This window comes from Macrobrachium nipponense, chromosome 43 (genome assembly GCF_015104395.2).
Source record: "Macrobrachium nipponense isolate FS-2020 chromosome 43, ASM1510439v2, whole genome shotgun sequence".
Taxonomy (NCBI): Eukaryota; Metazoa; Arthropoda; class Malacostraca; order Decapoda; family Palaemonidae; genus Macrobrachium; species Macrobrachium nipponense.
Genome location: NC_061104.1, coordinates 25,192,135 through 25,219,443, shown reverse-complemented (window position 1 = coordinate 25,219,443; position 27,309 = coordinate 25,192,135). Strand labels below are relative to the sequence as shown.

At 33.8% G+C, this 27,309-nt stretch overlaps 1 protein-coding gene across 8 annotated transcripts in view; it reads left to right on the top strand.

Moving 5' to 3' along the window:
- LOC135213590 (kinesin-like protein KIF13A) overlaps nucleotides 1–27,309 on the top strand; it is a 590,763-nt gene that overhangs the window by 495,435 nt on the left and 68,019 nt on the right. For 5 of the 8 annotated variants that reach the window (XM_064247592.1, XM_064247591.1, XM_064247593.1 and 2 more), the window contains 12 exons: nucleotides 2,167–2,403; nucleotides 2,573–2,701; nucleotides 4,270–4,428; nucleotides 4,773–4,945; nucleotides 5,403–5,607; nucleotides 5,981–6,127; nucleotides 6,253–6,460; nucleotides 7,045–7,236; nucleotides 7,569–7,774; nucleotides 8,107–8,197; nucleotides 8,770–8,912; nucleotides 24,718–24,828. In XM_064247592.1, coding sequence (XP_064103662.1) covers nucleotides 2,167–2,403; nucleotides 2,573–2,701; nucleotides 4,270–4,428; nucleotides 4,773–4,945; nucleotides 5,403–5,607; nucleotides 5,981–6,127; nucleotides 6,253–6,460; nucleotides 7,045–7,236; nucleotides 7,569–7,774; nucleotides 8,107–8,197; nucleotides 8,770–8,912; nucleotides 24,718–24,828 — 2,001 coding nt within the window. The remainder of the gene's footprint in view (nucleotides 1–2,166; nucleotides 2,404–2,572; nucleotides 2,702–4,269; nucleotides 4,429–4,772; nucleotides 4,946–5,402; nucleotides 5,608–5,980; nucleotides 6,128–6,252; nucleotides 6,461–7,044; nucleotides 7,237–7,568; nucleotides 7,775–8,106; nucleotides 8,198–8,769; nucleotides 8,913–24,717; nucleotides 24,829–27,309) is intronic. The other 3 variants (XM_064247596.1, XM_064247595.1, XM_064247594.1) reach the window with 1 other exon arrangement.

Here is a 27,309-nt window from a genome sequence, read left to right as displayed (position 1 = left end):
CCGGAGATACCAACAACGATGTTGCCAGTATGGCGACAGAAAAAATCTGATGGAAAACGGGAATGGGTTCCTATTCCCGCCACCCAGCGGCGGCGCGGTGGATCACCTGACCTACCTGTAGCGTGTGCGCGAAATTCGAAATTCTGTCGGCGCGACGGAGTCAATAGCTATGTATATATCTGACAGGTAAGTTGAATGTATAAAAATGTACTTTTTGTGATGAAACTATTAAAAAAACCAAGTATAAAAATTTTTAGTGGGTTTTTCTTGAGTTTTAACTAACAAAATAGGCTGTTTTCAACATTTTTATAGGGGTTCCAACTATTTGCGGGTTCTAACTATTCCAGGGGGGGTCTGGCATGCATCCCCCGCGAATACGGGGGGACCACTGTGCTGTTAAATGAAGCGATAATTACAGAAAAAGGATCGCATGGTACTTGCGGTCTCATTCTTCATTACAATTTATGTCTTCAAAACAAGTTTGTCACAACCATTCCTATGCCCAGTATCATTAACTCTGACCACGGCTTATGCCTTATGGAAGAAAAACTACATACAATAATGTTCATCCAGCTACAGGATAACCAAACAGTGACCACAAATACTCATTCCATTTAAGTGAATTGTCAAAAGCAGACTGTCTCTGTTGCTGATAACTCCAAAGTGTCATCTCAAAGTCAGAGCTGCATGAGGGTAAATAATATACGTAGTACTATTTGAAAACAAAGTACAGGAAATTCAGAATAGATACCCAGGTACAGGTACTACATTGATAATTGTAATTTCCTTAACACTTTGCTGTGCTGGACTGATATCATGGTACTGATCTCCTCAGTCATCATTCTATTATTTCTAGTAAGGCAGCTTGTTTCCCCCAATATTGTAATGTTTTGTCTATATTCTAGTAACAAACGATAACATTTGATTTCCAACTTAAAGATTAATCTCAAGACAAGTGTTAGACCTTCAGTAACCATCAAAATGCCATGAAGGGAGGAAGTTTCTCCCAGTGATGAAATATAGAGGCTTTTATTTGTAAATGACATTGATATTAGTAGACCTGAACTATGAGATAATTCTGATAGTGACAATAGTAAATATGGTGATGTTTATTATGCATACATATCATAGTTATAGACAAACCTACTTTATATAATTTTTTGACTCAGGTTTTACCAGAGATGATCATGTATCAGAGGAAATGACAGAGGAAGCAGATTTGTCAAGCACCAAAGGTGGCATGAGCAAACAATGAGAATGTGATTAAATTTATGAATGGAAGACTATTCAGAAAAAAAATAATCATTGATCTGAAACTTTTATTGGTAATAATAAATTCACATTTTGTACAGAGCACCAAGTCTGATTTTATCTGTGAGGCTTTTTCATATGAAATTTTTGGTCGAAATCATGCGTTCAAGGTTTGTAACAAAGATTTTCAAACTGAATAAAAAAAATACTCCAGGCATTGAGAGATTTCTCTCATAAATGAATCAGTAATAAATGCTGTAGAATTCAGTATTTGAATAATTACCTACATATCGTTTGCATGATTTATGTCTCTGCTATAATAAAACATTATAATAACATGATAGTAGAGTGTAATACATATTATAATAACATAATAGTAAAGTGTAATATTATAACATTAAACAAAAATAACAAAGAACCAAAGTACAAATATAAAGGGGAGAAAATTAGTTTGTTATACAATTAGTAGGGTGAAATGGCTGTTTGTGGCTAATAAGGTGCTCTCGTTCACACTGAAATAGATATATTGTACATACTTTAATTTTTATGAACATTAACTGAATTTTGGTGTTGGTGATGACACAATGAATTCAGGGTATTTCCTACTTGAGTGATTGCTGTGAAATCACTTTGTCTCAGAAATGTCTCAGATTCAAAATACTACCAAAGTAAAGTTGATATATTGTATGTAATTGAGATTTTTTGGAGAATGGTAGAATATACCTAAGAAACAAGAAAGTAAATGTCAATATCAAACATGAAAACTCATAGATCTGAAACATGTGAATCACCTCCTTCCTGAAAGGGAGCTGTCCTTCTTGCTAACAACTATAATAATATATAGTACGTACAGTCATGGTTTGGAAACTATAAGATCTATAAGCACTAGTTTATTTTATGGAATTTATTTTGCAGGTTTGGTCCATGGAGAAACTTGAACACAAATTAATTGTCATGCGAGAGATGTATGATGAACAACATGATGATCCCCTTGCAACTCGCCCAGAAGCTGACCCCTTTTACGAGAGTCAAGAAAATCACAACCTGATCGGGGTAGCAAACATTTTTCTGGATTGTCTGTTTCATGATGTCCGGCTAAATTATCATGTTCCTATTATATCGCAACAAGGAGAGGTGGCTGGAAGATTACAGGTAGATCTTTTTTTGAAGAATTTATTTATACAACTTGGAACATGTAATTTCCTGGAAACTGAGTAAATTTTTCTTTTTTTAATACAGTATTTGGAATCTTTTCAAGTGTTTTCAAGATCGTTATATAATGAATTTATTTTGCTATAAAATTAACACATGCATTACTTAGGTTGAAGTTAGTCGGATTGCTGGTCAGTTTCCACAAGAGAGATTTGCAGATACCTTGTCTGAGTCATCTGGTGATTCGGGTCATAGCCGAGAAGAAGAAGAAGTACAAAATAACACTGTTACTGTTAGGGTAAGTTGATATTGCAAATTTTTTATAGTTATTTTAGTCAAGAAATTTTTTTGAAAGTTTCCTGTGTTTTCAGTGTTATATGATGAGACTGAGTATCAGCCTGAGTATCAGCCTTGTAGTGTTATTATGTGATGTATGCCACCATCATAGAAGAAAAAATAATTATTGAAATTCACAGGTCACTTCACCAAATCTAGGAAAGTATAGTAGTGGCCATGCATGCAATGAAGACTTAATCTCTTGATTTACAAATATTTCTGGAAATCAGTTAAAATGTTGTGGTGAATGCAATGGACCACTAAACAACTGCTCCTGTGGTGCTTGCTATCACCCTATATTGAATTAGTCTAAAACCACCCTTTAACTGCAAGCTACTGAACACAGGACTGAAGTTTCATCCAGCAAGTGATGTTGGGCTAATAGAGCTATCCATTCAGTGCTGAATGAACACGTTAGATTAGGTTACTCTAGGTTATGAATCCCTAGCCTAGCTGTTACCCATGAACTGTAAGGGATCCTGAGGTATTCTAAGTCTATATTGAGAGCTAGTGGCTTACTCCCATCGGTATTTGATCAACATACTAGGCTCCTCTAAGCCCTAGGTTAACAACAATCTGATGCCTACCGTAAGTTGACGACTTGATGCAAGATCTAGTTCTAGAAAAAATATAATTGAAATTATATATTTCATCAAAGATATCACTTGCTTTACCATCTAACCCAATGGAACGTCATATTTATCAATTAAATGGTAAATAAAACAGATAAATGAAGAATCAGTGCCCACTAAACACAATGTAAATATGAAATAGCCTACCTAGAGGTAGTCTGAGGAAACTTTCTAACAAATCAGCTAGTAATATTAAAGAATATTAATGAGATTTTGAAATCTCAAAGGATATCTGTGTTAAAAATATGATCCCTACAGCTAATAAGGTCTCAGAGATAGGACATGACTATATTTCCGTAAAAACATAATCTTACAAAAGTGGAAGACTTATCTGTAACTGTTCCAGAATGCTTTCTATCTGCGGGAAAACCAACATTAGAAACCACTCATGGTAAATAAGTCACAACTAAACAATGAAATAAATGTTACAAAATTGTCCTTCCATAAATTTAAATTAGCTTTACAAAATTACTACTTTCCCTCATGATCAATGAAAAATTACAATTTTGGTTTCATGACAGATGGTGATAAGGTTATATTCAATGTAAACTTAAGTGCAAAAGGACAATTTCATAATAAATCTTAAGCCCAAATAAAATATTTTTCATACAAACTTAAGTTTCCAACACTTCTATAAACTTAGACTTTACTTTTAGGTTACACAAAGAAACATGTCAAACAAACAAAACAAGCCCCCAATCACAGAAATCGTGAATGGATTCACATACATAATAACAGAAATTGCGTGTGGTTTGTCAAATCACCACAAATGTTTTTAATTATTTTTTTTGCTGATTTTGTTAGGTACATACATAGAAAAACTGTTTCAAGTTTTTTTTTCTTATATGTTACACTCAGTATGCCAGGAATCCTCTCAAGAGATGTATTATATTTGCAGGTTTGCATAAAACAGGCTGCAGGATTGCCCCCTTCTTTGTCCCACTTCGTCTTTTGTCAGTACCAATTTTGGGGTCATACAGAAAGCGAAGTTGTGGCTCCGGTTGTTAACAATGAGTTTCCTGCTGCTCCCACATCAAAAGACTCCATGACTTTCAAGGTAAACTTTACATTTCATTCGAAATAAGTTCTTTGTATGAAATATTTGACTCACTGGTATAACTATTTCATTATCTGATTATATAAACATTAAAATACTAAGGTTATGTTGAATTATACATGTTTTGAGGCATTAAATGTAATCAGTTTGATAGAATAACCTTTAGAATTTCCTGGAAATAATAAATGATTCAATGTCATTAGTGTGTGTTTCTGTGACTCGCACTTCTGATAAGTTGTCTTATCTTGAATATTATAGTAATTCATGGTCTGATATCTCTTTGTAGCAAGTTTGTTAGACAAAGCAGGAATGCTGTTAACTTATTATATTATTCTTTGTTTCAGTTTGAACATTCAAAAGATTACATTGTGCCAGTTACCGAAGATCTGTTAGAACATTGTGCAGATGGTGCTCTTTCTATTGAAGTCTGGGGTCACAGATCAGCTGGCTTTGGTGTTTCACGTCCAGGGTGGGAAGTTGACCAACAGTTGGCTAAAGCACGATCACTTGTAGACAGGTAATATTTGATTCCGTAATGGAAATGCTTGATGACGTATGTGATGAACGTATTATTTTTACTTTTCTTCATTTTCAAAGTTTTTTGTTGTGTTATTTTCAATATATTTTTAAGGTAATATGTGATTCAATAATGCAAATGCTTGATGATGTATGTGATGAACGTATTATTTTTACATTTCTTCATTTTCAAAGTGTATTCTTGTTATTATCAACATGTTTTTAAGTTGTCTTTATTACCAATATATTTATAGGCGTGATATTCTTTTCAGATTGAAGTACCTGTACAGAATGGTTTAAGTTTGTTTCATAAAATTTAATTGAAATTAGATTTAAATGTTTAATATCAGGTTATATGCTGTACCAGTTACAGTTTGATAAATAATTTAAGATCATTATAATTTCATTTTCTTGTCCTTTGTTTTCCTTTGGTATTAATTTGATGGTTTCTGCAACAGATGGAGTGAACTGACTCGTAAAATAGAAATGTGGGTTGAGATACAAGAATTAGGAGAATGTGGTGACTACCTTTCTGTAGAAGTTTCCCCTCAGAAGGATGTTTTAACGGGAGGAGTTTATCAGTTACGCCAGGGTCAGCAAAGACGTATTGTCTGCAGGGTCAAACCAGTTTCAAACTCTGGTACTCTTCCACTTATATGTGAGGTAAGCATTTGCAAATGTAGATTGTATGCTTATTATTGTAATGTAAAATTTAAAGAAATGTTCTTTTGCTGAGCAGGTATGGAGAATGTCTGGTCTCTACTCAAGTATGTGCACTATTGAAATAAGTAACCAAGTTTTTCACATAGCATCAGGTTTTAAGCAAATTTGAATATATTTATAATTATGTAGTTCTTGCTGAGACTTAAATAGATTTTCTCATATTATGAAGGCTGTCATTGACACTTCTTTTATTTACAACTATTTTTAAGATGTTCGTTTCATTAATTTTAACAGTTTTTTAATTTATTAGTTACACCTTGATACAAATTCCAATGATAGCTGCAAGAATTAATTACGTACTCTTATTTTTCAGGCTATTACAAACATCAGCATAGGGTCAGTTTGTGGGAGACTTAAATGCCAGCGACAGTTAGATTCATACACAGAGGAAGATTTGAATATCTTGCGTGAGAGATGGAGTGAAGCTCTGAAGCGTAGAAGAATGTACCTTGATCAACAGGTGAATATATGTTCTGTAGTAATTGTAGTTATGATTATTTGATAAAGCATGCTGTACAAATATATCCATGCGCAGTATACACACATCACCATTTGCCTATATAAAAATCCTTATGTAAATTCCAGATTCAAAAAATCATAAACAAAGGAGATAAAAGTGAACGTGACATGGAGAGGGAACAGTCTCTGGTTGACCAGTGGGTAAGCTTGACAGAGGAAAGAAATGCTGTTCTTGTCCCTGCTGCAGGGTCAAATATACCAGGAGCTCCAGCAGACTGGGACCCTCCCCCGGGGATGGAAGCCCATGTTCCTGTACTGTTCTTAGATCTCAATGGTAGGTTATGAACTTTTCTAAATTTTCATCATTATTGTGTAGTGAAAGGATTGTGAAATTTGTAAAGTGACAGGATAGAATACTTAATGTTTGTTGTTTTTTCATCAGGATTGAGCAAAACAATTTGCATATCAACATCTTGTTAGAATGATTAAGATTATATTTGTTTTGTACTTTTGCAGTACTGGAATTTCGCCCTCAATTTCAACATCGTTATTTGTAGTTAAAGAATTCACTTGGTAACTCTTCCAGCATGAATTATTCTTTGATAAGGGAAATCAGATGTAATGAATTTCTTTCATATTAGAGCTCAGGATTTAAAAAAAAATATTGTTCAGAAGGGTAGAAAATTTAGCATAAATAACATATCCTATCTCGTAATGATATATGCTAGGTTAATAAGATTATGTCAGTATGCAATATGTTAGCTTATTCTTCAAAGTACATTCAAATCAGAAATATAAATAACATGCAGTCTGCTTATCTAAAATAAGTGTAGGGAAATGTAACAAAGCAGAGGGACATGCTTCGCATAAGTGGTAAAATTGAATACCTTGAACAAGTCTGTTGCTTCTATTTTTCAGCTGATGATTTCTCTACTCAAGGCTTTGGAGACACACTCACTGTAGCGGGAAACAATGCCATAATCCCAAAGGAAAATTGCAATAAGTTTTTCCAGTTGCCTATTGTTAAATGCTATGAAAAGGATGTTTGTGCCGTAGCTTCTTGGGATTCTTCCATCCATGACAACATGTACCTCAACAGACTTACACCAAGTATGTTGTTTTGTCTCTCCTTTAGATCCACATGTTAGGTATATATTGTCAACTTAATCAATACATACTGAAAAATGAATATTAGGTTTTATTCTAGGTTTTTATACATCATGTAAGCCAACAAGTGTGTATTTAGAACGAGCTTCTATATTGAACATATTATTTTTGAGGGAAACTTATTCCTCCTTTCAAATAATTTAGTTTGTGTAAAGGATTGCAAGATAAATTATATTGATAAATTTTGTTGTATCTAGACATACCAGATAGAATATATAAGACTGTTTAAACTTTGATTAGTAAGTGTATTTGAGCTTTAATGACTCATATTCCAGGTGATGAGAGAGTTTATTTAATAGTTAAAGCAGTTGTGAGACTGTCCCATCCAGCACCCATGGATTTAGTTTTAAGGAAACGTCTAGCAGTAAATATATATAAGAAACAGTCATTAACCAGCAAGTTTGTCAAGTCGTTTATTGGGACGATAAATACTTGGTATGAAACTGGCATCATGTATGAAGTTGTCTCAAATATTCCCAAGGTTAGTATATTTGATTGTTGTGTAGCTATTTGTAAAATGATGGATTCTTATCATTTATTGTAATGTTTTGATTATGAGAATTGCATAAAACTGAAGAAATTTTATGAAGTAGTGGTTATTCTTGTAATGTAATGGCATTTTACTCTGAGTAGGTAGTTCTTAGGAAATTATTAATCTTACTCTCTGCTGAATAGCATTCTATTTTGCCAGTTGTGCAAAATGTTAATCCTGTTTGCATCATTAATGACTGATACTGGGGACTTGCTGAAAGTTCAGTCTTTGAATTGTTACTGTCACAATAGTAATTGTTTTTAACCATTGGTTATGCATAGGCAAGTGAGGAGTTAGAAGAGCGTGAGTCACTTGCTCAAATGGCAGCTAACGCTGATGATTCTCATGCAGAAGATGGCGAAACTTATATTGGTAAGTGAATATTCAGTGAGTTTCTCTCGAGTTGGAATTTGAATTGAACCTTGTTTTTTAAGAAAAGATTTTGCAGATGTTTGTCATTCCTAAATTTGTGAAGGGATAAGAGGATTTGAATTTTCATAGTACTGAATCATAAAGGCAATGAAATATAAAAAAGGGAAAGGATGTACTAAAGTTTTAGATTTTATATTGTTAATATTATAATATGTATTCGTTTTTCATTCTTCACCTTTTGTAACTTTTGACTTGGATTATTTATCTCCAGTTTGAGGTGTCAGTACCTCAGTTGCCTGCTTCAGTACACAGGTCTGTGCTGAAAATTTTGTCATCACAAGCAAAAACATGTGTTATTCATTTAAGAAGGCCTTCAGTTGACCTGTTACTTTTATGACAGTGGTACTCGAAAGATTGAGATATATTTTACAGAGCAAATACCATATAATACCAGAGAGCTTATAGTGGACAAAATTATATTTATGTGAACATGTATTGTACAGTACTAACTCTAATTCCAGAAATAAGTTATGAGCCAGTGAAACATAATTGTTAAACTTTTTTATTTTCAGAAAAATATACCAAAGGAGTAACATCTGTGGAGTCTATTTTGATGTTGGATAGACTGCGACAGAATGTTGCTGTCAAAGAACTACTTCAATCAGCTGGCCGACCTCTGATGAGGAAAACTGCTTCCGTCCCCAACTTTTCTCATGTGAGTATTAAGGAACTGAAAAAATTTTCCCTATTCTTCCAGTACTTTGATATTGTGCCAGTTCAAGTCTTTTGGCATCATTCACTTCCTTGAATGGATCATGCAAAGTTGTTATATGATACTAATGTTATTCATACAATATTGGTATGAAATATGTAATCTTTATTCCAGAAATGTTTGGTCAATGCAAAGATCATGTTCATTCTTCTTTACTGGGTACAGGGAGTGGTTAGTTTACATTATTTCTACCTTAGGCTTACATAGACTAGGATTACAGATTTTGGTATTTTTCTTGTCAATGTACTGTGTTGCTCTCTTTAACTTTTTGTATTTTATGTTGTAAGCTTAGTGAACTTTTGTTGATTCATGGATTAGCAGGTAAAGTCAACTTTAGTCATAAGGTCAATTGAAACAAAAAACAAGGTAACCACTTTTAAAGTTTCCAGTGGGTATATTGAAACAATTTGAATACTTTTTTGTGTGATACTTATTATATTTATTTATTTAAACCTAGATTTAAGTTTCATAGCCCTTCAACGCTTGAGAGACATCATACATATTTCTCAATAATGAAACTCCAAATCTCTGCTGATAGGTACTGTATGATTTAATTGTAACAGACACGAGTAATCTTGTTGAACAGTGTAAGTGCAGCCAGTCCCATGTGAAGATTCAAATGAAAAATTATCTGATGTTTCTGATGAGACAAACATAATTTGCTCATTTATTACAATGCCAAGCATAATCTTTGAAAGTTACTTTACTGAGTTGTAGCTGTCATAAACCTCTTATCATATCTTTTGTAAGGTAAATGGAGCTGAGTACCGAAAGAAAGATAGTGATAGCGTGTGCAGATATATACATGGGTTGTATATTTTTGTATTACGTATTTGATTTTGGATTAGCAAGCATTTGTGTCCTTTATCCTTTGTAAGCATATTGCAGTACGCCATATGAGGAAATATATTTTTATATAAGTAACTTACCCAGTATTTACATAGCTATACTTTCATCCTGCACATCAGCTTGAATTAAAAAATTCACGGGTAACGTTTCAGTCTAGTGCAGGTGACCAGTTCCACCCACTAATAGGAATAGTACCAGGAACTACTTAGCAAACAACTCCATTCTGTTTCTGCTGGTGTCTGGGTAACACTGAGTGTCATTGGTAGCTTTGTTCTTAGATTTGCTGGTTGGAAATCCAATTTCGGTGAAGTAGGTTTTACATATCGCTGTTTTGGGGTAGCCTTCAAATCACGAAACCATAAATCAATGATTCTGTTAATGCTGCCTTGTATTCCATGATTGCTGTAACTGCAAGGCATTTGTCCTCAAAAGGGATGAGATATTTTTGAATTTGTTTCCCTGGAATTTTTGACTGGGCTCTCAGTATGGATCTAATGTAACTACGTACGTATGTCTTCCATACATATGAATTGCCAGATATATAAAGTCTAATTTTTGCACTAGGAACCTAGCAATGATGAGCAAGTAATTTTCACAGTATAGATAATATTTAAGAAAATCCACACATGAAGGTCTTGGCTTAGAAAGGAGGATCCTTAAAACTACTTTCCTTCCTACTAAAGTAATAGGAACCAATGCCTGTTTGTCCAGTTTTGGGCTATTGAGTAAACTGTTCCATAGTAGGTTAGGAGTTTGCTCAACACCCTCGAAATCTGGAACTATGGAGGAAAGGCTATATCGTCCTCCATTTGTTCCAGTCATGTAGGAAGGCATCTCTTGCTGTTGCTTGCCTGGCAGTTTGTGATTCTCATATGTGGCGAACAGGTCCATTTCCATTTGTGAAAGCATGTTGGCTATTTTCTGAAAGAGTGATTGTCCAATTCTACTCTGTTGAGGCTGTCATTTTCCTTGACAGGGAGTCTACTATTACAGTGAGGTGAATTGTAGACAAGTACCACTTCCTTTATTGCCCCCATCAAAGGATGGCTAGCATTACCTTTTTTAGAGGAGGTGAATATCATCCCGACCTCTTAATGTAGGACATTGCAGTCATGTTCTCTAGAGCCAACTCAATGTCTCTTCTGGAGTTTTGGGTTTTTTGAGAGACAAAAAGACAGCCATCAGCTCCAGAAAACTGATACAACAATTCCTTGGAGTAGCTGAACACCTCCCTGCCACCTCATGCTCCTCCCAACCTGTCAACAAGGCGCATCTGTGTGTATTGTCATCCATACAGACAGGAGTCTGGGTGACTTGTATTGCCAGAGGTTCCTTCTGGGATCAAGACCGAAGTATCTCCCCAGCTTTTTCAATCTTTTGGCGAGGACTGTCTCGCATCTTGTTTGTTGCATGCAACGGCTAAACTTAGTTTACATTCCTTTGTTGTAATCCAAGTATTGGATCTATTATTGATGTAAATTGCAACAAGCCCTTCATGCATGCTTATTGCCTTTTGGAAACTCTGGGCTGTGGAAGGCACATTTTGAGAACTTTCCCCCCAGATTAACCAGTCGTCTAGGTGGGCTATTATAGTTGTATTTCTGGCTATTATAGTTCTATTTCGACCTGTGTTCGCCGGTGAAAAGGATCCTGCTATCCACTTTTCTGGTATAAATAGGTTCTAAATATACCAGAGAAAAAAGCTAGCATGGTATGCTGAGGTTACTACCCTCGCACGAGCACCCTAAGGGCGTCGGGTATAAAATACAAGGCGAGTGGAAGCACTATTCACAGGTCTCCTGCCAATTAGAGGTTTCCTTTCCAAAATCCCTGTCATGGGGAGAGCCGACCCAACGGCTACTACTTCCCCCCCTCTCGCCACTACTGTCACTACCCAACCCGAGCGCCACCTTCAATCCTGTTTTAGAACTCGTTAATCTACGACGCGTTTTTTCTTGCTCGTGATTTTCTGTGTAACAGGTATCCCTGGTCTCACTATATATATATATATATATATATATATATATATATATATATATATATATATATATATATATATATATATATATATATATATATATATATATATATATATGTATAACTGAATCACGAAAGTTAGGAACGTGATAAATCCATAAATAAAGATATATGCCACGAAGGAAAAATAAACGAAGGAGGTCTGCAAGATCTTTTGACGTTAATAGTTGATAGTTCAGTAATTGCAAGGTTAAGAGATGTCTTATCACGAAATCATTTAGAATCTGCTTTAATACAACTTACTTTTCATTGTAATTTCAATGTTAGTCGTGGCCTTTTTCATTTAGACCCTTGGATCTGTAACATATTTAAGAATGACCTCAAAGATATAATTACTGACTAAATAAAAAAAAAATCAGTTGCCTAGAGTTATTAATTTTGTTGTAATGTATGTCTGACGTGTATTGTGAATATGGTTTTGTTTACCAAGTTCTGAATAACTGTCACCTATAATTGTCTTGAAATTGTATCTGAGATGATTGTCTTAAACCTTTAATTGCACCCATTGTTTATGCTTGTTTGGGAAGGTTTCTTATCTTACAGGTGTGTCGGATTCTTTATAATCCCTATCTGTCAGTTATACGAATCTTCTTGTATTGTCTTTTCTCGTATGTATGTCAGTCTCTTCTCAGTAAAGGACGTTTAACATCAAAAGATCTTGCAGACCTCCTTTGTTTATTTTTCATTCGTGGCTTATATCTTATTATATATATAGATATATATATATATATATTATAGAAATATATATATATATATATATATATATATCTATATATATTATATATATATATATGGATGTATATTTGTATATATGTATATATATGTATTATATATATATATATATATATATATATTATATATATATATGGATATATATGTTTATTATGTATATATATATATAATATATATATATATAATATATACCCAATATAATATAGATATATATATATAGATATGATATATATAGTATATATATATATATATATATATATATATATATGTAATATATATATATAGATATATAAATTATATATATATATATATATATATATATATATATATATATATATAGATAGTATATATATATATATATATATATATATATATATATATATATATATATATATAGTTATATATATATTATAAATTATATATATATATATATATATATGAGTATATATTTAATATACTATATTATCGATATATATATATAGATATATATATAATATATAATATATCTATATACTATATATATATATATATATATATATATATATATATATATCTTATAATATAATATATATATATATATATATATAATCTATATATATATATATAATAATAGTATATATATATATATACATACATATACATACATTACATATATTACATACATACATACATACATACATACATACATACATACATACATACATACATACATACAGATACAGATTACATCCTGAGCTGCAAAACTCCCTTGATATTTTGCTTGGCATCAGACAACTTTTTCGCTGCCAAGTTCCTACTCAAGTAGAGGTGCTCCACAGCTTTACCACCATGTCACTACAGGTTAATATGAGCACCAACCAGAGGCAGTTCTTTACTGCAGGCTCTCTGAACTAACAAGGGACTACAAGCATTGTATTCAATGCTAGTAACTTTTTCTAATTCAAATTCAGTACATGACTTCTTGTTTTAAGATAGAATATGTCCATGTAGCCCACCTCCCATTAGTGTGGATTCACCTATGTAATTACTGGCTAAGATCCTTATATAAAAATTACATTTTCATAATAAAGTAAAGTTTTATATATACTTACCCATTAATTACATGATTGGAGCCCTCCCTCCCTCCCATCCAATGGACATATGGCATAAACAGAATAAGGTTGTTTACCAAGTAGTTCCTGGTACTCCTGTTAGTGGATGGGACTGGGCATCTGCAATAAACTTTTAAATTCAAGCTGCTGTGCAAGAGGAAACTGTAGCTATGTAATTACTGGGTAAGTATATATAAAACTTTATTTTATTATAAAAAATTTCATATTTATAGTGAAATACTGTATTTTGTAAGAAATTTTATAATAAGATGTCTTATCAGTTATCTTTTCACAATACTATAACAAGGTTTACTTAGTATCTGCTTTTAGAGACGTGGCCTTTGAGGGTAAGAGGCATCAAACTGTATTTCACTGTCAAAAATTCCAAGAGAGAAAGGGTGTCAGTTTTTCAGAGATGTTGTCATGCTCATTTGCCCTAAGTTCTGCCTTTTATTGACTAGAGCATGTTTATTACCTAATAACTGACTTCAGAAAAATATATCTACCCAGCATTGCTAATTTTTTTGTGATGCCTGCTAAGAATCTGATGCTTTGGAGAAAATATAGATGCAATATCTCTCTTCTCTCAAAATTATTCCCAAGCTATGCTGAATTGACTTCATAGCAAGGGTTAGCACAATCTTGTCAGTAATGTGTCCAGGATGTATTTCATGCTTAATTTCCTATGTTCTCTCTAGCAGAATATTGCTTAAGGGTTTAGTTTTGACTTTTTCCTTATTTTTTATTGTGCTTAACATCATCATTATTAGTACTTTGTTTTTATCAACTTTTTCCATTTTAAGTGGTCACATGTCAAATGAATTCTTTTCACTCTTCTGTGTTGTATACTTTCTGCATTCCCATTTCATCTAGGTCTCAATCTGTGCCCTTTCCCATGATTTTCGAAGCTCGCTGGTCATTGTTGTGCCACTTCCTTATGCAGTTCTTGTCTGATTAATACTCTTTAGTGCTGTTAGCTATGAAACTGTTGAACTGTTGAAGGATTTCTAATCCTCTTGTAATGTATTTGGAAATTTAATGTCCGTCATTGCACACTTTAAGGGAGCAGGTCTTCTTGTATTTTGAAAACATTGTTAATTTCTATATAGTACTGCAATTTATGATGTCTTATGTAGGAAATAAGTGTTGTACACTAAAATTTTTAGGTAGAAAAACCAGATATAATGGAATATGCAATTCTAGAAAGTGACATGGTGTAGTGTATACACTCAGTATTCTCTCTCTCTCTCTCTCTCTCTCTCTCTCTCTCTCTCTCTCTCTCTCTCTCTCTCTCTAAGGAGGAACTATGACAAGAGAAGTTAAGTGTAAAGAAAATAAAGATTAAAGAGACAGATAGACAGTCAGGCATTCAGTGCCACACTGTACTTTGTACGAGTTCTGATGTGGGTGTGTTATGAAAAAATAAGTTGAGAATACAGTATGTTTATATTTACACATTTAAACTGTAGCATTAATGGCAATTTATAAAGAGATACTAACTCATTGAAACTTACTAATCAGTAGACAGCTTAGTACTGTTCTGTTATTAAGTAGTTTAACCTGACTACTGAACTAACTTATTTAGCTTTCACTAGGGCTGGCCTGAAGGATTTGTCTTAATACAGTAATGAAGTTTAGGTTTTCAATAATGTTTTAACTGTTGGTGTTATTTTACAATCACTGCATATAGGGATTGAATCATGTGGGCTGTTCACAGATATCTGTGTGTGAGACAAGACCAGCCCTAAGATGAGTGAAAGTTGTGTTGAGTGAGTAATTACCACAGATCTCAATTTTTTTTTTTGTGCATAAAATGACGAGTGAAAGAGAAACTTTTATGGAAGTATTGTTTACATTAGTAAAATTAGGATTGCAGTTTAGCAGCTTCATTGACAAATTTATAGTGTATTAGTTTAATTTTTTTATACGCTATTACTTTTTAGTGTTATGCAAAGGGGTTTCTAAAACAAAAGTAAGGTAAGGAGATTTATGAAGGGAAAAAGTATTTTTGTCTAGGGTGAATAGAAAAATGTATGTAATAAACTTCAAACAAATGACCTAGCCTCAGCTCCATACCAGTCACTTTATAGAGGTTTGATGTTACTGTCTCATTTGATGGTGGTTGCTGTTGATGGTTGGAGCAAGTAATTTTTACCTATAAGTCAACTTTTGTATACAATTAGGTTACCAGAATGTTAGAGTTTGATGATTTGTTTGATGCTGTTTTCAACTGAAGTTCAGGAGTTCATGACTGGTGCAGGCTGGTGTCCGCCCTTTTGGAAGTAGTGCTGGTGAATGTCCCTTGCCTTTTAGAAGTCAATCTTGCCAAATGTTTCAGTTCTGAGTGATCTGTAAATCACCTTCCAAGATTTTTATTGAATGTTTTCAACTTATATACATATATAGATAACTAGTATATCTTCATTAGGCCTGCGTTGTGATAGGTGTAACATTCTTGATAAGGTGTCACATTTAGGTTTTCTTTTCTTTCTTTTAAATTGGAATTCATAATAACTTTGGGTAGTTTGTGGCACTCAACAACCCTTCCACTTATAATTTTTTTGACTGATGGTATAGATCTGCAGCTGATATCACTAAAGCTTCTATTTTGCACATGTCTTTTGGATATATTGTACGTAGTAGCAGGTATAACAAACAATTTAGTTTAAAATACTGTATTACTGTAATTAATATAACTTTCTTTTAAATAGTATTATTTTGCTTAACAAGACTAAAATTAGTGACTGCAGACTCCATGAGTGAAAAAATAAAGTTGAAAATTATGGTGCACGAACATTTTAGAGATGAGTCATCATGCTGCCAGTGCCAGTCATAACTAACTTCAGTGATATTGTCACTGGATATTTACCATCTGTAAAAAAAGGTAGCCATATTTTTACAAAGTTGGAGGGAATATCTCAGCTGTTAAATTTGGGGTCACATTTAGTTGTATTTCAGTAGAAGACCAGTGAGTTAATATTCTCAACCTTGGGTTGTGCCATAGTCTGTGTACTGTAGCTTTCTACTTTGTTATGCTTGAATAAAATTTTTTGTTTTGAGGTCACAGTTAGAGATGAGAAATATTCTTTATACAGGTAGTCCTCGGTTATCAGTGGGGTTCTGTTCTCGGCAGGGTGCTGATAAGCAAAAACCGCCATTAACAGAAACTCAGCTATTTATGGTGCCAAGTTTTGGTTAATGGCACTGGTAACCAGTTAATGGTGCCTCTGTTAGGTATGTTATAGTGCCATAACTCTATTTAGTTGATTTTATGATGCTAGACAAGCACCATAAAACCGGATCACCATTAACCGAGTCCACTGATAACCGGGAACTGCCTGTGTTGGAAAGAGTTACATATCCTGTATGCTCTGTTGTGTTGTAAGAGTAAGTTGGGAAGAACATGCATTGTATTAGAAGAGTAAATGGGGAAAAGAAGAAAGTGGAGGACCATGCTAAAGTAAATGGCAGTTGTTCTTGTAAGTAAAATGTTTATTTTATCCTAGAGAGATGCTGGATTGTGAAGTAGGTAAATGACAATTCTTACTTCAAAGTCGAAATTTTCTTTTATCTTGGGGAGATACTGGATTGTGAAGCAAGTATTACAAGGGCAATAAAAAAAAAGATTTGCGACTGCCTGGGTGGAATGGGAGATTTTTAGACTACGTACTGTTAAATATATAGGGAGAGTGAGAACTTCAGAAAAGTACAGAAGGCCTGTGTTACAGTCTATTGGAGGTACTATAGGAATTCACAAAGAAAATAAAGTTCTTGAAAAGGCATAACTATAGAATGTTAAGATTTGTGACTTGGGTACAGTCAGAACATTGTTTTAGGAATGAAGAAGTGACAGAGAGATGTTGTATCCAGTGGCTGTAAAATAGACCAGGATCTCAAAGATGGAGGTGTTTTGAACATAGAAGTGATTAGATACAGTTAGTCAAAATATCAGTAGATATGGAAGTAGCAAACTAGAGATCTTTAGGAAGGATGAGGAAAACATGAAAAATGGGGATATAAAGGAGTCCTTAGCTAGATGTCTAGAACAGAGGAGGTAGAAAGAACACATTTTATGTCAACCCTGACAAAGGAAATAACTGACAAAATGTTTATGATGAAATATAGCTATAGGTTGTATGTTCAATTTGTTTGGTTTAGTGGAAGGAAGGGGTTTGAGGATCAAACATTGCTAAAATATTTCTGTTATAACTATAAAGAAGGCTCATAGTACTCATAATAGGTACTTCTTCAGAATTTATTTGGCATATTTGGTGGTTGAATTTTGTTGAAAAGTACCAGTGATTTATTTGTTTTATTTGTTTAGCCAGTTCACAGGTACTGTAGTACATAGACATAATTGAATTTTTAAATTTTTGCTAACCCAAAGTATTTATTATTTTGCAAAAAAACAGGTTTTGACATAGGAAGAACCTATTTCTAGTACTAGTCGCATTTGAGTCCTCAAGGAGTTACCCTTCCATGGTCTAACAAGAGCTCCATGGTCACCAGACTAATGTCAAAGATTTTTCTTTTAGCTGGTCTTGTGTTGTAATTATAAACATTATAACATGTGATAGAGTATAAATGGACTCAGGATAAGAGGGCACTTCCTCTTATCCTCAGCAAATGCTAAAACCCAATTTATCTACATCAAAACCTGCAAGAAGTAGTGGCTGTGCGCATATGTGCCTTCTTATGTTTATATACGATTAAACATGGACCATGAAGCCATTCCTTTCTGTTGGTCAATGCAGGATGATCCCTTACCCAAATCCTATGTCTTTTCATCAGGGAAGTGCGAAGGTTTTGAAGAATCAATAATGACTACCAAAAATAGCTTTTTCCTACGTCAAAACCTGTTTTTTGATAGCGTGGTCTCTGTCTCGTCGTCAGGGAGCTTTACAGAAAAATTGACAGGTGACTAAAAGCTAACAAATTTTAATCCCAACAACCCAAAACATTTTTGGTCCAGGGTAAAGCCACAAGTTTCAAGGACCCATTCTTTATTTCTCTATGGCTCCCATTAACAGGGCCTTTCTGGATGTAACCTTCCAGAGAGGGGTCTGATTTTTGGAAGAACCTCTTTACAGGAGGAGGAGGGGTGAAGCCATTTTCACCCCAGCCCATTTAAAATTAATGCTGGGTCCCCAAGGGGAAGACTTCTATTGCCCGTGGTGTCATTGAAGTAGACCCCCAACTATTACCATTCCTATTGGTATTTGCCTCTTCCTCTGCCTCTGCCCTTGATAGGCATTCCAATGTTGCTTTTCTTTCTCCAATAAGAGGGGCTTTGGACCTTGTGAAAAAGATTTTCTTGCTGCTGTTGTCCTTTCGTGAGGTGTCATCCCTTGTGAACACCTGCTTGTCTTTGAGAAAAAAACTTTTGGGGTGACTGAAGGCTTACCTTTATAAGGGAGCCTTTTTGGATTGGGTAAGAGGAATTTTTAGGGTCTTTCATAAATTCCCCTTTTTCCCAAAAGAGAAGTCTGTGCAATTCTGTTGGCAGGCTTGCTCGTTAAGTTTTTAACTACAACAGATTCCTCAAATAGGTCCTTACAGAAGGGGTTATTACAATTGTTCTGGAATGTTTTGGAAGACTTTTGATGGCAACTTTCAGTAAGGTGGTAGAGATTATAATATTAAAGAGGTGGATCCTTGTATGAAATTCTGCTGAGGCTGTTGCCTCTGAGATTCTTCTGCCATTGTCTCTGGTCTTTTAAACACTACAAAATTCCAAAAATTTGCCTTTACAGGATTAATAATTTTGAAAATGAAGGGCCAGAAGGCTGGGACTCCTTGTTGAGAAACTTGAGTGTCTTCTATAGTTTTTAATGTTATAGACACAGGTAAGAAGATCATTTCTGTTAGTGGTGTTTCACATGTGCAGCTTTGATCATAGTTTTTCTCTCATTAATTACATATTTACTATAAGGAGAGAAAATGCGTACTGATGTGTCTAACCAAGGATTATTAGTATCATCAAGGATGAGTATTGTGTTTTGATTTGAAGTTTTGTATTCAGAACTGACCATTTAGTGGTTTCCAATCTGAATTCCAACACTAGACCTTAATTGCGCAGCATTTGCATCCCCTCTTACTTCTGGGTTCAGGATGTAGTACTTTTACACATTGGAGGGTACTTGACTAACTTAAATTCCTTTTTGGAATCATTCATTATATCCATCGTACATTGTCGTTCTGTGGCAAGGACATTTTCTGATGTTATTCATAATATCTTTACGGAATTGATCAGATGCCTACGGAATTGATCAAATGCCATAAATTGTATCCCTTTTGGGGAAGCTTGCATATTTTGGCTGCGCTTCAACAACTGAACTGTAACTGCCTGTTAACAAAGGGCCAGAAGACTTGGGTAAGTTACACTACCCCTCCAAAAATTTAGTTATTTTAGTTGCAGTCAAATGGATCCTAGGATCCCTTTTGGAGGAAAGATCCTCTTTAGAATTGATAACTGCAAAGGGGGATAGAATTCCTTCTAGAAGTTTTCTCCCATGGCTAGCTGAAATTTGTGACCCTGATCCATCTGGGTTCAGCAGGGTCATTTCATTAGGCCACTTCATATTCCATAGTAAGAATGTCTCTTCCATGTAAAAATTCCTCTACTTCCTCTGATGGGTTAACCTGGGAGGAAGCGGGGACTGATGTTACTGGATTTTTGCCTAAAAATAAATCACCTGGGAGGTACTGGGGACTGATGTTACTGGGTTTTGACCCAAACATGAATCTTGGTCTGAGAAAAATGGTTAAATATCTGCAGCAGGAGTTTTGTTGGAAAGATATAATTTCCCCTTTCCTTACCTCTACTGAACCATAGGAATCACCAGGACAGCTTAAAATGAGCAGTTGATCCTTAAAACTTGCTGCCAGTATTGTACTACAAGTTGCATACAGATCTGTCGACTAAGCATTTTCACTGATGTTTACAAGACTATAATCATGGCAGGTGGTATGGGCCATTCCCACTGGTAAAAAGCAAACCAAGCAATTTTATATGGAACATTGGAACTGAGGGTCCTGCAGAATGGCAGCCCTGTAGTGACACAAAGCAAGTTGTCATTAGAAGCTAGTCAGTATTAAATTTTTAATGAAGGACACCTCTGTAGTTCCTCATACAAGTTTTCATATTTGTAATAGATTCTATTAGAAATCTATGTTAACTTAAGCCCTTTGATTTTAAATTAGTTTTGACAGCCGTATATGGGTGTATTAATTCTTTTGCACTGGTTGTGTAAATTTTTATTTAAATTATCATACCATTCAGACTAATCTAAACATATAAACTAATTTGTTTAGTCAGCCTAAGTCACCGTTTTATGGCTTTAGGTTAATGCTTCTAGAATAATGTATGTACATTAAGTTAGGAATAGAGGTTTTCCTAGTCTTCCTGTTCAACCTATTCTATGTCTGCCTTTTATAGGTTTATTTAAAACTTTCAAGGACATAAACCATGCTTTTTTTTAGGTTACTGGTAGGATATTCCCTTAGAAAGGGGGTTCCTACTCAATCTGGTTAGGCTATAGCCTGTTTCTAGGTTTTTTTCACCTTTCAAGATTTAGGCTGCTCAACATAACGTATTATGTAGCCGTACAATAGGCTACTGTATCAGTATCAGCCCTTAGTCATAAACACTGTTACTTAATTAAGCCTATGATACTTTATATCCAGTCTTAGGCTACTTGGGTCAACTACCTATATCCAGTCGTAGGCTACTTGGGCTAAACTACCACCTAGTACACCAACAATAGGATGTTTCATAAATTGTTCTCTCTTAGTCTAGTAGTGTAGGGTATTTCCTAATCCAAATTATTCTGTATCAAATGTAAAGGCTATATAAAAACACAAACTTACTCATATGTAAACCCATAGTTACGCTAACATTTTTGTCCAACCTAGATTGTTTATATCTAGCCCTATGTTATTTGGTCTGCTATATAAAACAGTAGCTTTCTAAGATGAAACTCACTGATGTGAAATTCTATACTTAGGCTATCACCTTGTATAGGTTATTGTTTAATCCTGACTAGTTAATTTACCTTTAGCCTTCAAGTTAGTCTACTACCTCATAGGATATTGGGTTTACTTTACTGTTTTTGGTCTACTATATAAAAACAGTAACTTACTAATCTGAAACTCTATAGCTAGGCTAGCCTATCACCTAGCCTAGGTTATTGTCTAATCAATCTAGATTATTTAAATACCTTTTAAGGGTATGCACATGTTGGCCTAGAGTACTAAGATTGCTGTGCTTAATAAAATGATAAATTCTTCAAAACAAATTTTGCTTCTACAAATAGCTAGCGATCATAATAATTAAATATAAGAATCTGCGAAAAGCTGTAATTTTCATGCACAGTAAAATCGTTGTTCCACAGGCTAAACTAAAATGTTTTTAACTGGAACTTAAAATTATGCACATAGTTTTCAACTAGATGTTTCCACGATCTTTGGTAATGAAATCAACGAGAGAAGAACTAAATTCTTGGAGCTATCAATCATAAATCGTAAGTTCCAACATGTGATGGTAAAAAAAAGCCAGTTAATGGCTTTCACACACAATAAAATCATTGTTCCACAGTCTAAATTAAAACAATTTTAACTGGAACTTAAAATTATACTCTTAGCTCTCAATTTATTTATCTGTTTCCACGAACCTCAGCAATCAAATTAATAAGCGAAGAACAAAATTCTTGGAGCTAGCCTAATGATCATAAATCGTAAGAAGCACTGACTAGTGCTGGCAAAAAAGTCTATTTATGGCTTTTTATGCACGCTAAAATCATTGTTGTACAGTCTAAACTAAAACATTTTAACAAACTTAAAATTATGCACTTAGCTGAATCAATAAGTGAAGAATGAACTTGATGAGCTCTGGTGTTTTTTTACCAGCCTGAAAAGGAATGGCTTCATGGTCAGTATTTGGTCATATGTAAACATATGATGGCACATACATGCACAGCCACTTCTTTTTCTTGTGGGTTTTGCCGTAGATAAATTGGGTTTTAGCATTCACTGAGGATAAGAGAAAGTGCCCTCTTATCCTGAGTCCATTTATACTCTTATCATGTGTTATAATGTTTATCATTAGACACAATACCCGGCCACAAGATCAATTAAAAGAGAATTCTTTGACATTAGTATGGTGACCATGGAGCTCTTGTTAGACCATGGAAGGGTATCTCCTTGAGGACAAGACAGCTACTTGGTGTTATGGTGACTATATTTTCTGTTGAGTTCGACATATATATTCTCTTTAAAACTTATGGCTTTTGTTTTAATCATTATTTGTAGAAGAAAATGTTTGGTTACAGTTCATTAGACATTATTCAAGAAGACATTATTCCACTGGCAACTGGGAACTTTTCTTCCATGTTACATGTTTAGGTATCTAGACGCACAGGGTTCATGGTGTGATTCTTCCTCTAATTCTGAAAATTTACAAGACTAGCATTTGTGGTTAATAAATATGTACTGATTTTTTATTTTGTTTTGTGTTTTGGAATTAGTGCTTTATAAGCTTAAGTTTTGATTGTGTGGGGTAGTAAAGTTTTGATTGTGTGGGGTAGTAAAGTTTTGATTGTGTGGGGTAGTAATTTGAATTTCACCTCAGTTTACATTCTTTTTCCCTTTTAATTTTTAAGCTTTTCTTGGAGAGACTCATTTTGAAGCAGTCAAAATTGTTAATTTATATACATAACTGGTATTTTGTATCATCTTATTTCATATTTGTACTGTCCCCCTTGTTTCTTCAGGAAAGTATGCAACTAATTTAGCAAATTACATCATATGGGCATAGATATTCTCCTTTGAATTAAAGGTAGAGTTAGAACAAAGTAAAATACGACATAGTATCCACCTTCCAAAATGGAGGTTACATAGGACCTCCTTTTTGCCTCCCACATCTCTCTTGAGATATTTTGCCTTCTTTTAGAACAGTAAAATGTCATATACAAGATAAGATGTGTTTTTCAGAAACTAATAGAACCTGGTAAGCAGTAAGTTAATAAGGTTATGAGGGTGGTAATTTATTTGCCATTGTTACATTGGAAAATTATTCATTCCCCTCTAGACTTTACTGGCATAATTGTTTTACCTTATTTTTCATTCTATAAGGTATTAGCTATTTGGGTTTGTAATTCAGTGTTTTAGGAGGAAAATCTAGTTCATAATTACCTAATACTTTTCAGATAATAATTCCCTTATTAAAAATTCTGTTTTACTCTCTTCCAATAACTTTTTTCAAGTGTATTACACACGTGTCATAATCAATTTCAGAATCCTGGGTCATTGATTTAGCACCTAAAATTCAGAATGACTGTACATAGTTATCTAATTCTTGGGCTTTTCATCTTACTAACTCGCATGGTGAAAACACTTATTACTGATTGGCTTGTTTCTTTGCCAAAGTTCCGTAGAGCAGTTTTTGAATTTGATCTCATTCTATGACCATCTTCAGTTTTCAGGTAGAATTAATCTTTTATACAATAATAAGTACTAATATCATGGCTATTTAGCTGCCTAAGAGAATGTATAAAGTAGACTTTAGCATATTGTTGTAGGATTTTGATCTTTTGTGCAAAATTAGATGAAGCATATAGAAAAGCATTTTTTTGGAATTTTAATAGTGATATATGGCTTGATTTTATATTTGCTATGATAAGTGATAACTTTTCTTACCATAAAGCAGTTTGGAGGATATCTATTTTTAAAACAACTATTTATATCATACATATGTACAGTATGTAGATGCTTGGCACTGTAGAAAACAAAATAAAAAAAAATGCTCTGCACAACATGGCACACATCAGTTGAATCTCTTGGCAGGGGTTGGCACCTTGAGTAGCTGGATCTGTTTCTTATCATCATTGAAGAGATTTTGATTGCTCAGAATTTAATGCAGGGTTTGCCAGTACTACTGGCATCAGCATGATTTTACGTATTTTTACAGCTAGAATTTTTGTAATAATATAAGCAATTAGTTTTTGGGCTACATTTTGGATATACCCTTTTCTACCCTCCAGTGTGTTGGAGTGAAGAAAATGGCAAATTTTCAGGAAGTTGGTTGTGATATTCAGAGAGAGACAGGCTTACCTAAGCCTGGAACGACACTCCGAGGACAGCAGGAAGAGGGAGTATGATGTCCTAATTCCTTTATACATTATTTACAAATGCTACATTTTGCCAGCCCCTGACTTGGCACAATTTGAAATTCCATTATTTTGCAGCACATATTGTCAGTATTTATTTAAAGTTGCTCAGAGCCTCTCAGTGTTTTTTTTTTGTGAAATGTTATTTTTTTTTTCATTGATTATGCAGCATAGCCAGACTACAGAGTTCTTATAATATCTGCACATAGATTTAGTTTTGTAAATATTGTACTGTATGGTATTTTCCCTGCAGGGAGTCTTGCAAGCATCAACTTTTTATTGCACCCCAAATTACCAGTTTCTTTCAGAATTTGAGTCCTTTTCCTCCTTATTTGTGTCTTATTATTGCATATTATGTTCCTTAGGAGTTGTGAAATGTATTTGAACAATTTAATTTTTGTGTGTGTGTGAAGGAATGTGTGTGTATGGATATTTACAGATCTTTCTAAATTTGCATATATCAATTTATGTGCATATATAAGCTCCATGATATACACTACAGTATTAAGAGATGAATCTATACATACACTTGCAGACATACTTATTACATTAATGTGATAGAAAAATAAGAGGCATAATGTTCTAAAAGTGTAACATGTATGGTATGAACTCTCAAGTCACTAATCACCATATCCCTTGACTGAAAAGTAAGAGAAATTATTTTGTGGTCAGAAAATTGAAGGGCTTAAGGATTTTCGAAGTGACTGACATGAAAATCTCCTTAATTCGAAAATGTACTGAGATTTTAAATGCAAAATTGCATCTGGCCATCTTATATTGTAGGTTCACACGATCTGCTAGCCGTAAGAGCTTTGGGAATCTTAAATGAAGACTCACCTTATGATTTTTTAGCATCTGTCAACTTTTTCATTTCCCATGAGGAGGCTTTCTATATTTATGGACTACAAATAAGAGTATTTGCCCTCTGTCATTTACTTTTTCCTTCCAATCACTCCCTAGCCAATAATTCTGTATACTGTAAGAGTTTCATTCAGTTTTACAAAGGAATTTTTCAGAGATGTTTTGTGGTGTTTGTTGATTTTTTGTGTCAGAGCTATGGAAATATTGGCAAATTATTCTCCTATAAATAGACCAGCTATGCCGATGTACATGGTATTCCAATAATTTTTTTATGATAATGGCACCCCAGCTAAAACATCTTTGTACTCTAAATTCTTACAATTTATATTATGCATACATATACGTAATAAGAAAGAGTGAAAGATGTTGATAATATGATTGTATACACTATTTCCATGTTTTTATACTACTCATGCAGTATGTAACTTTTATGTAGAGTTTAAAAGTTTTAACTATTGAATGGGCTTGTTGATTATTGCATTCATAGGATTGTATCTACTTGAAGAAATACCATCACATCATTTTGCTGGTTTTTGTATATAGTAGTTTAATATCCTGTTAAAAGTTGATTCTCCTTTTGGAAAGAGATTGGTTATATATTGAGTATCTTTTCCTGAGGGACAAATACACACCTTGCAAACACAGTAGTGGGTGCTGCTGCAAGTCTTCTCCCCTTCATTGTTCCAGTATTCATGGTCTCACTTGCCTGTGTTCATCAAGAGAGAGAGAGAGAGAGAGAGAGAGAGAAATACTATTTAGTATTGTATGATTGACAATATAAATAACATAAAATGTCTTTATTAACTGTGTATTCAGTAAAACAGTCACACATACACATAATGTACATGTGTGTACATGCAAAAAAAAAAAAAAGTTTCATATAGGGGGCTGATCTGCATATGGTTCAGTTATTTTCAGTTTCTGGAACAAATCTACTGTAGTTAAGGGAGGGGTAGCCATCATGTTCATATAATCATTTGCAAATTGAAAATTCATGTGCTTGCCACGTGACTATTCTGCACAGTTTTGTGTCAGTGATATAAAGTAGCTTCTTGAATTTGCCAATTCCTAAAACTAAATAATATCAAGGCAATAGCTTTATCTGAAAATGTTCAAGTGAGACCTTTGCATATAAGAATGAACAACCAGAAACACTATAATAACAGTGCAATGAACATTGAACAAATAGAAACAGCATGAATGTGAATAACTTGATTGAGAATATGTATTTAGGATGAAAACTGTATAATTGAAATAAAAAGATATAACACAAACTGGTTACTTTCCCAGATTGGTGTCTTGAGAGTGAATTAAGTTGGCAGTCATTGCTAATTATCCATTTGATTTGCTGAATAGGGATAAGGTAACCCTCAAATTTCAACCTCATAGCTACTTCATTTCTACCCCAACACAACAGAACTTCATTAATGGCAGTTGTCCCTATTACATAACCAGTAATGCACCATTCCTTTCTATCTCTCAGAAAGCACACTTATTCATTCAGAATATCAATTATTTCTAGAGCTATACCTTCTTTAGTTTATATGACCAAGCAAAATCTATTTACTGATCCATCATTTTTCACCTCTATTAACATTTTTTCAA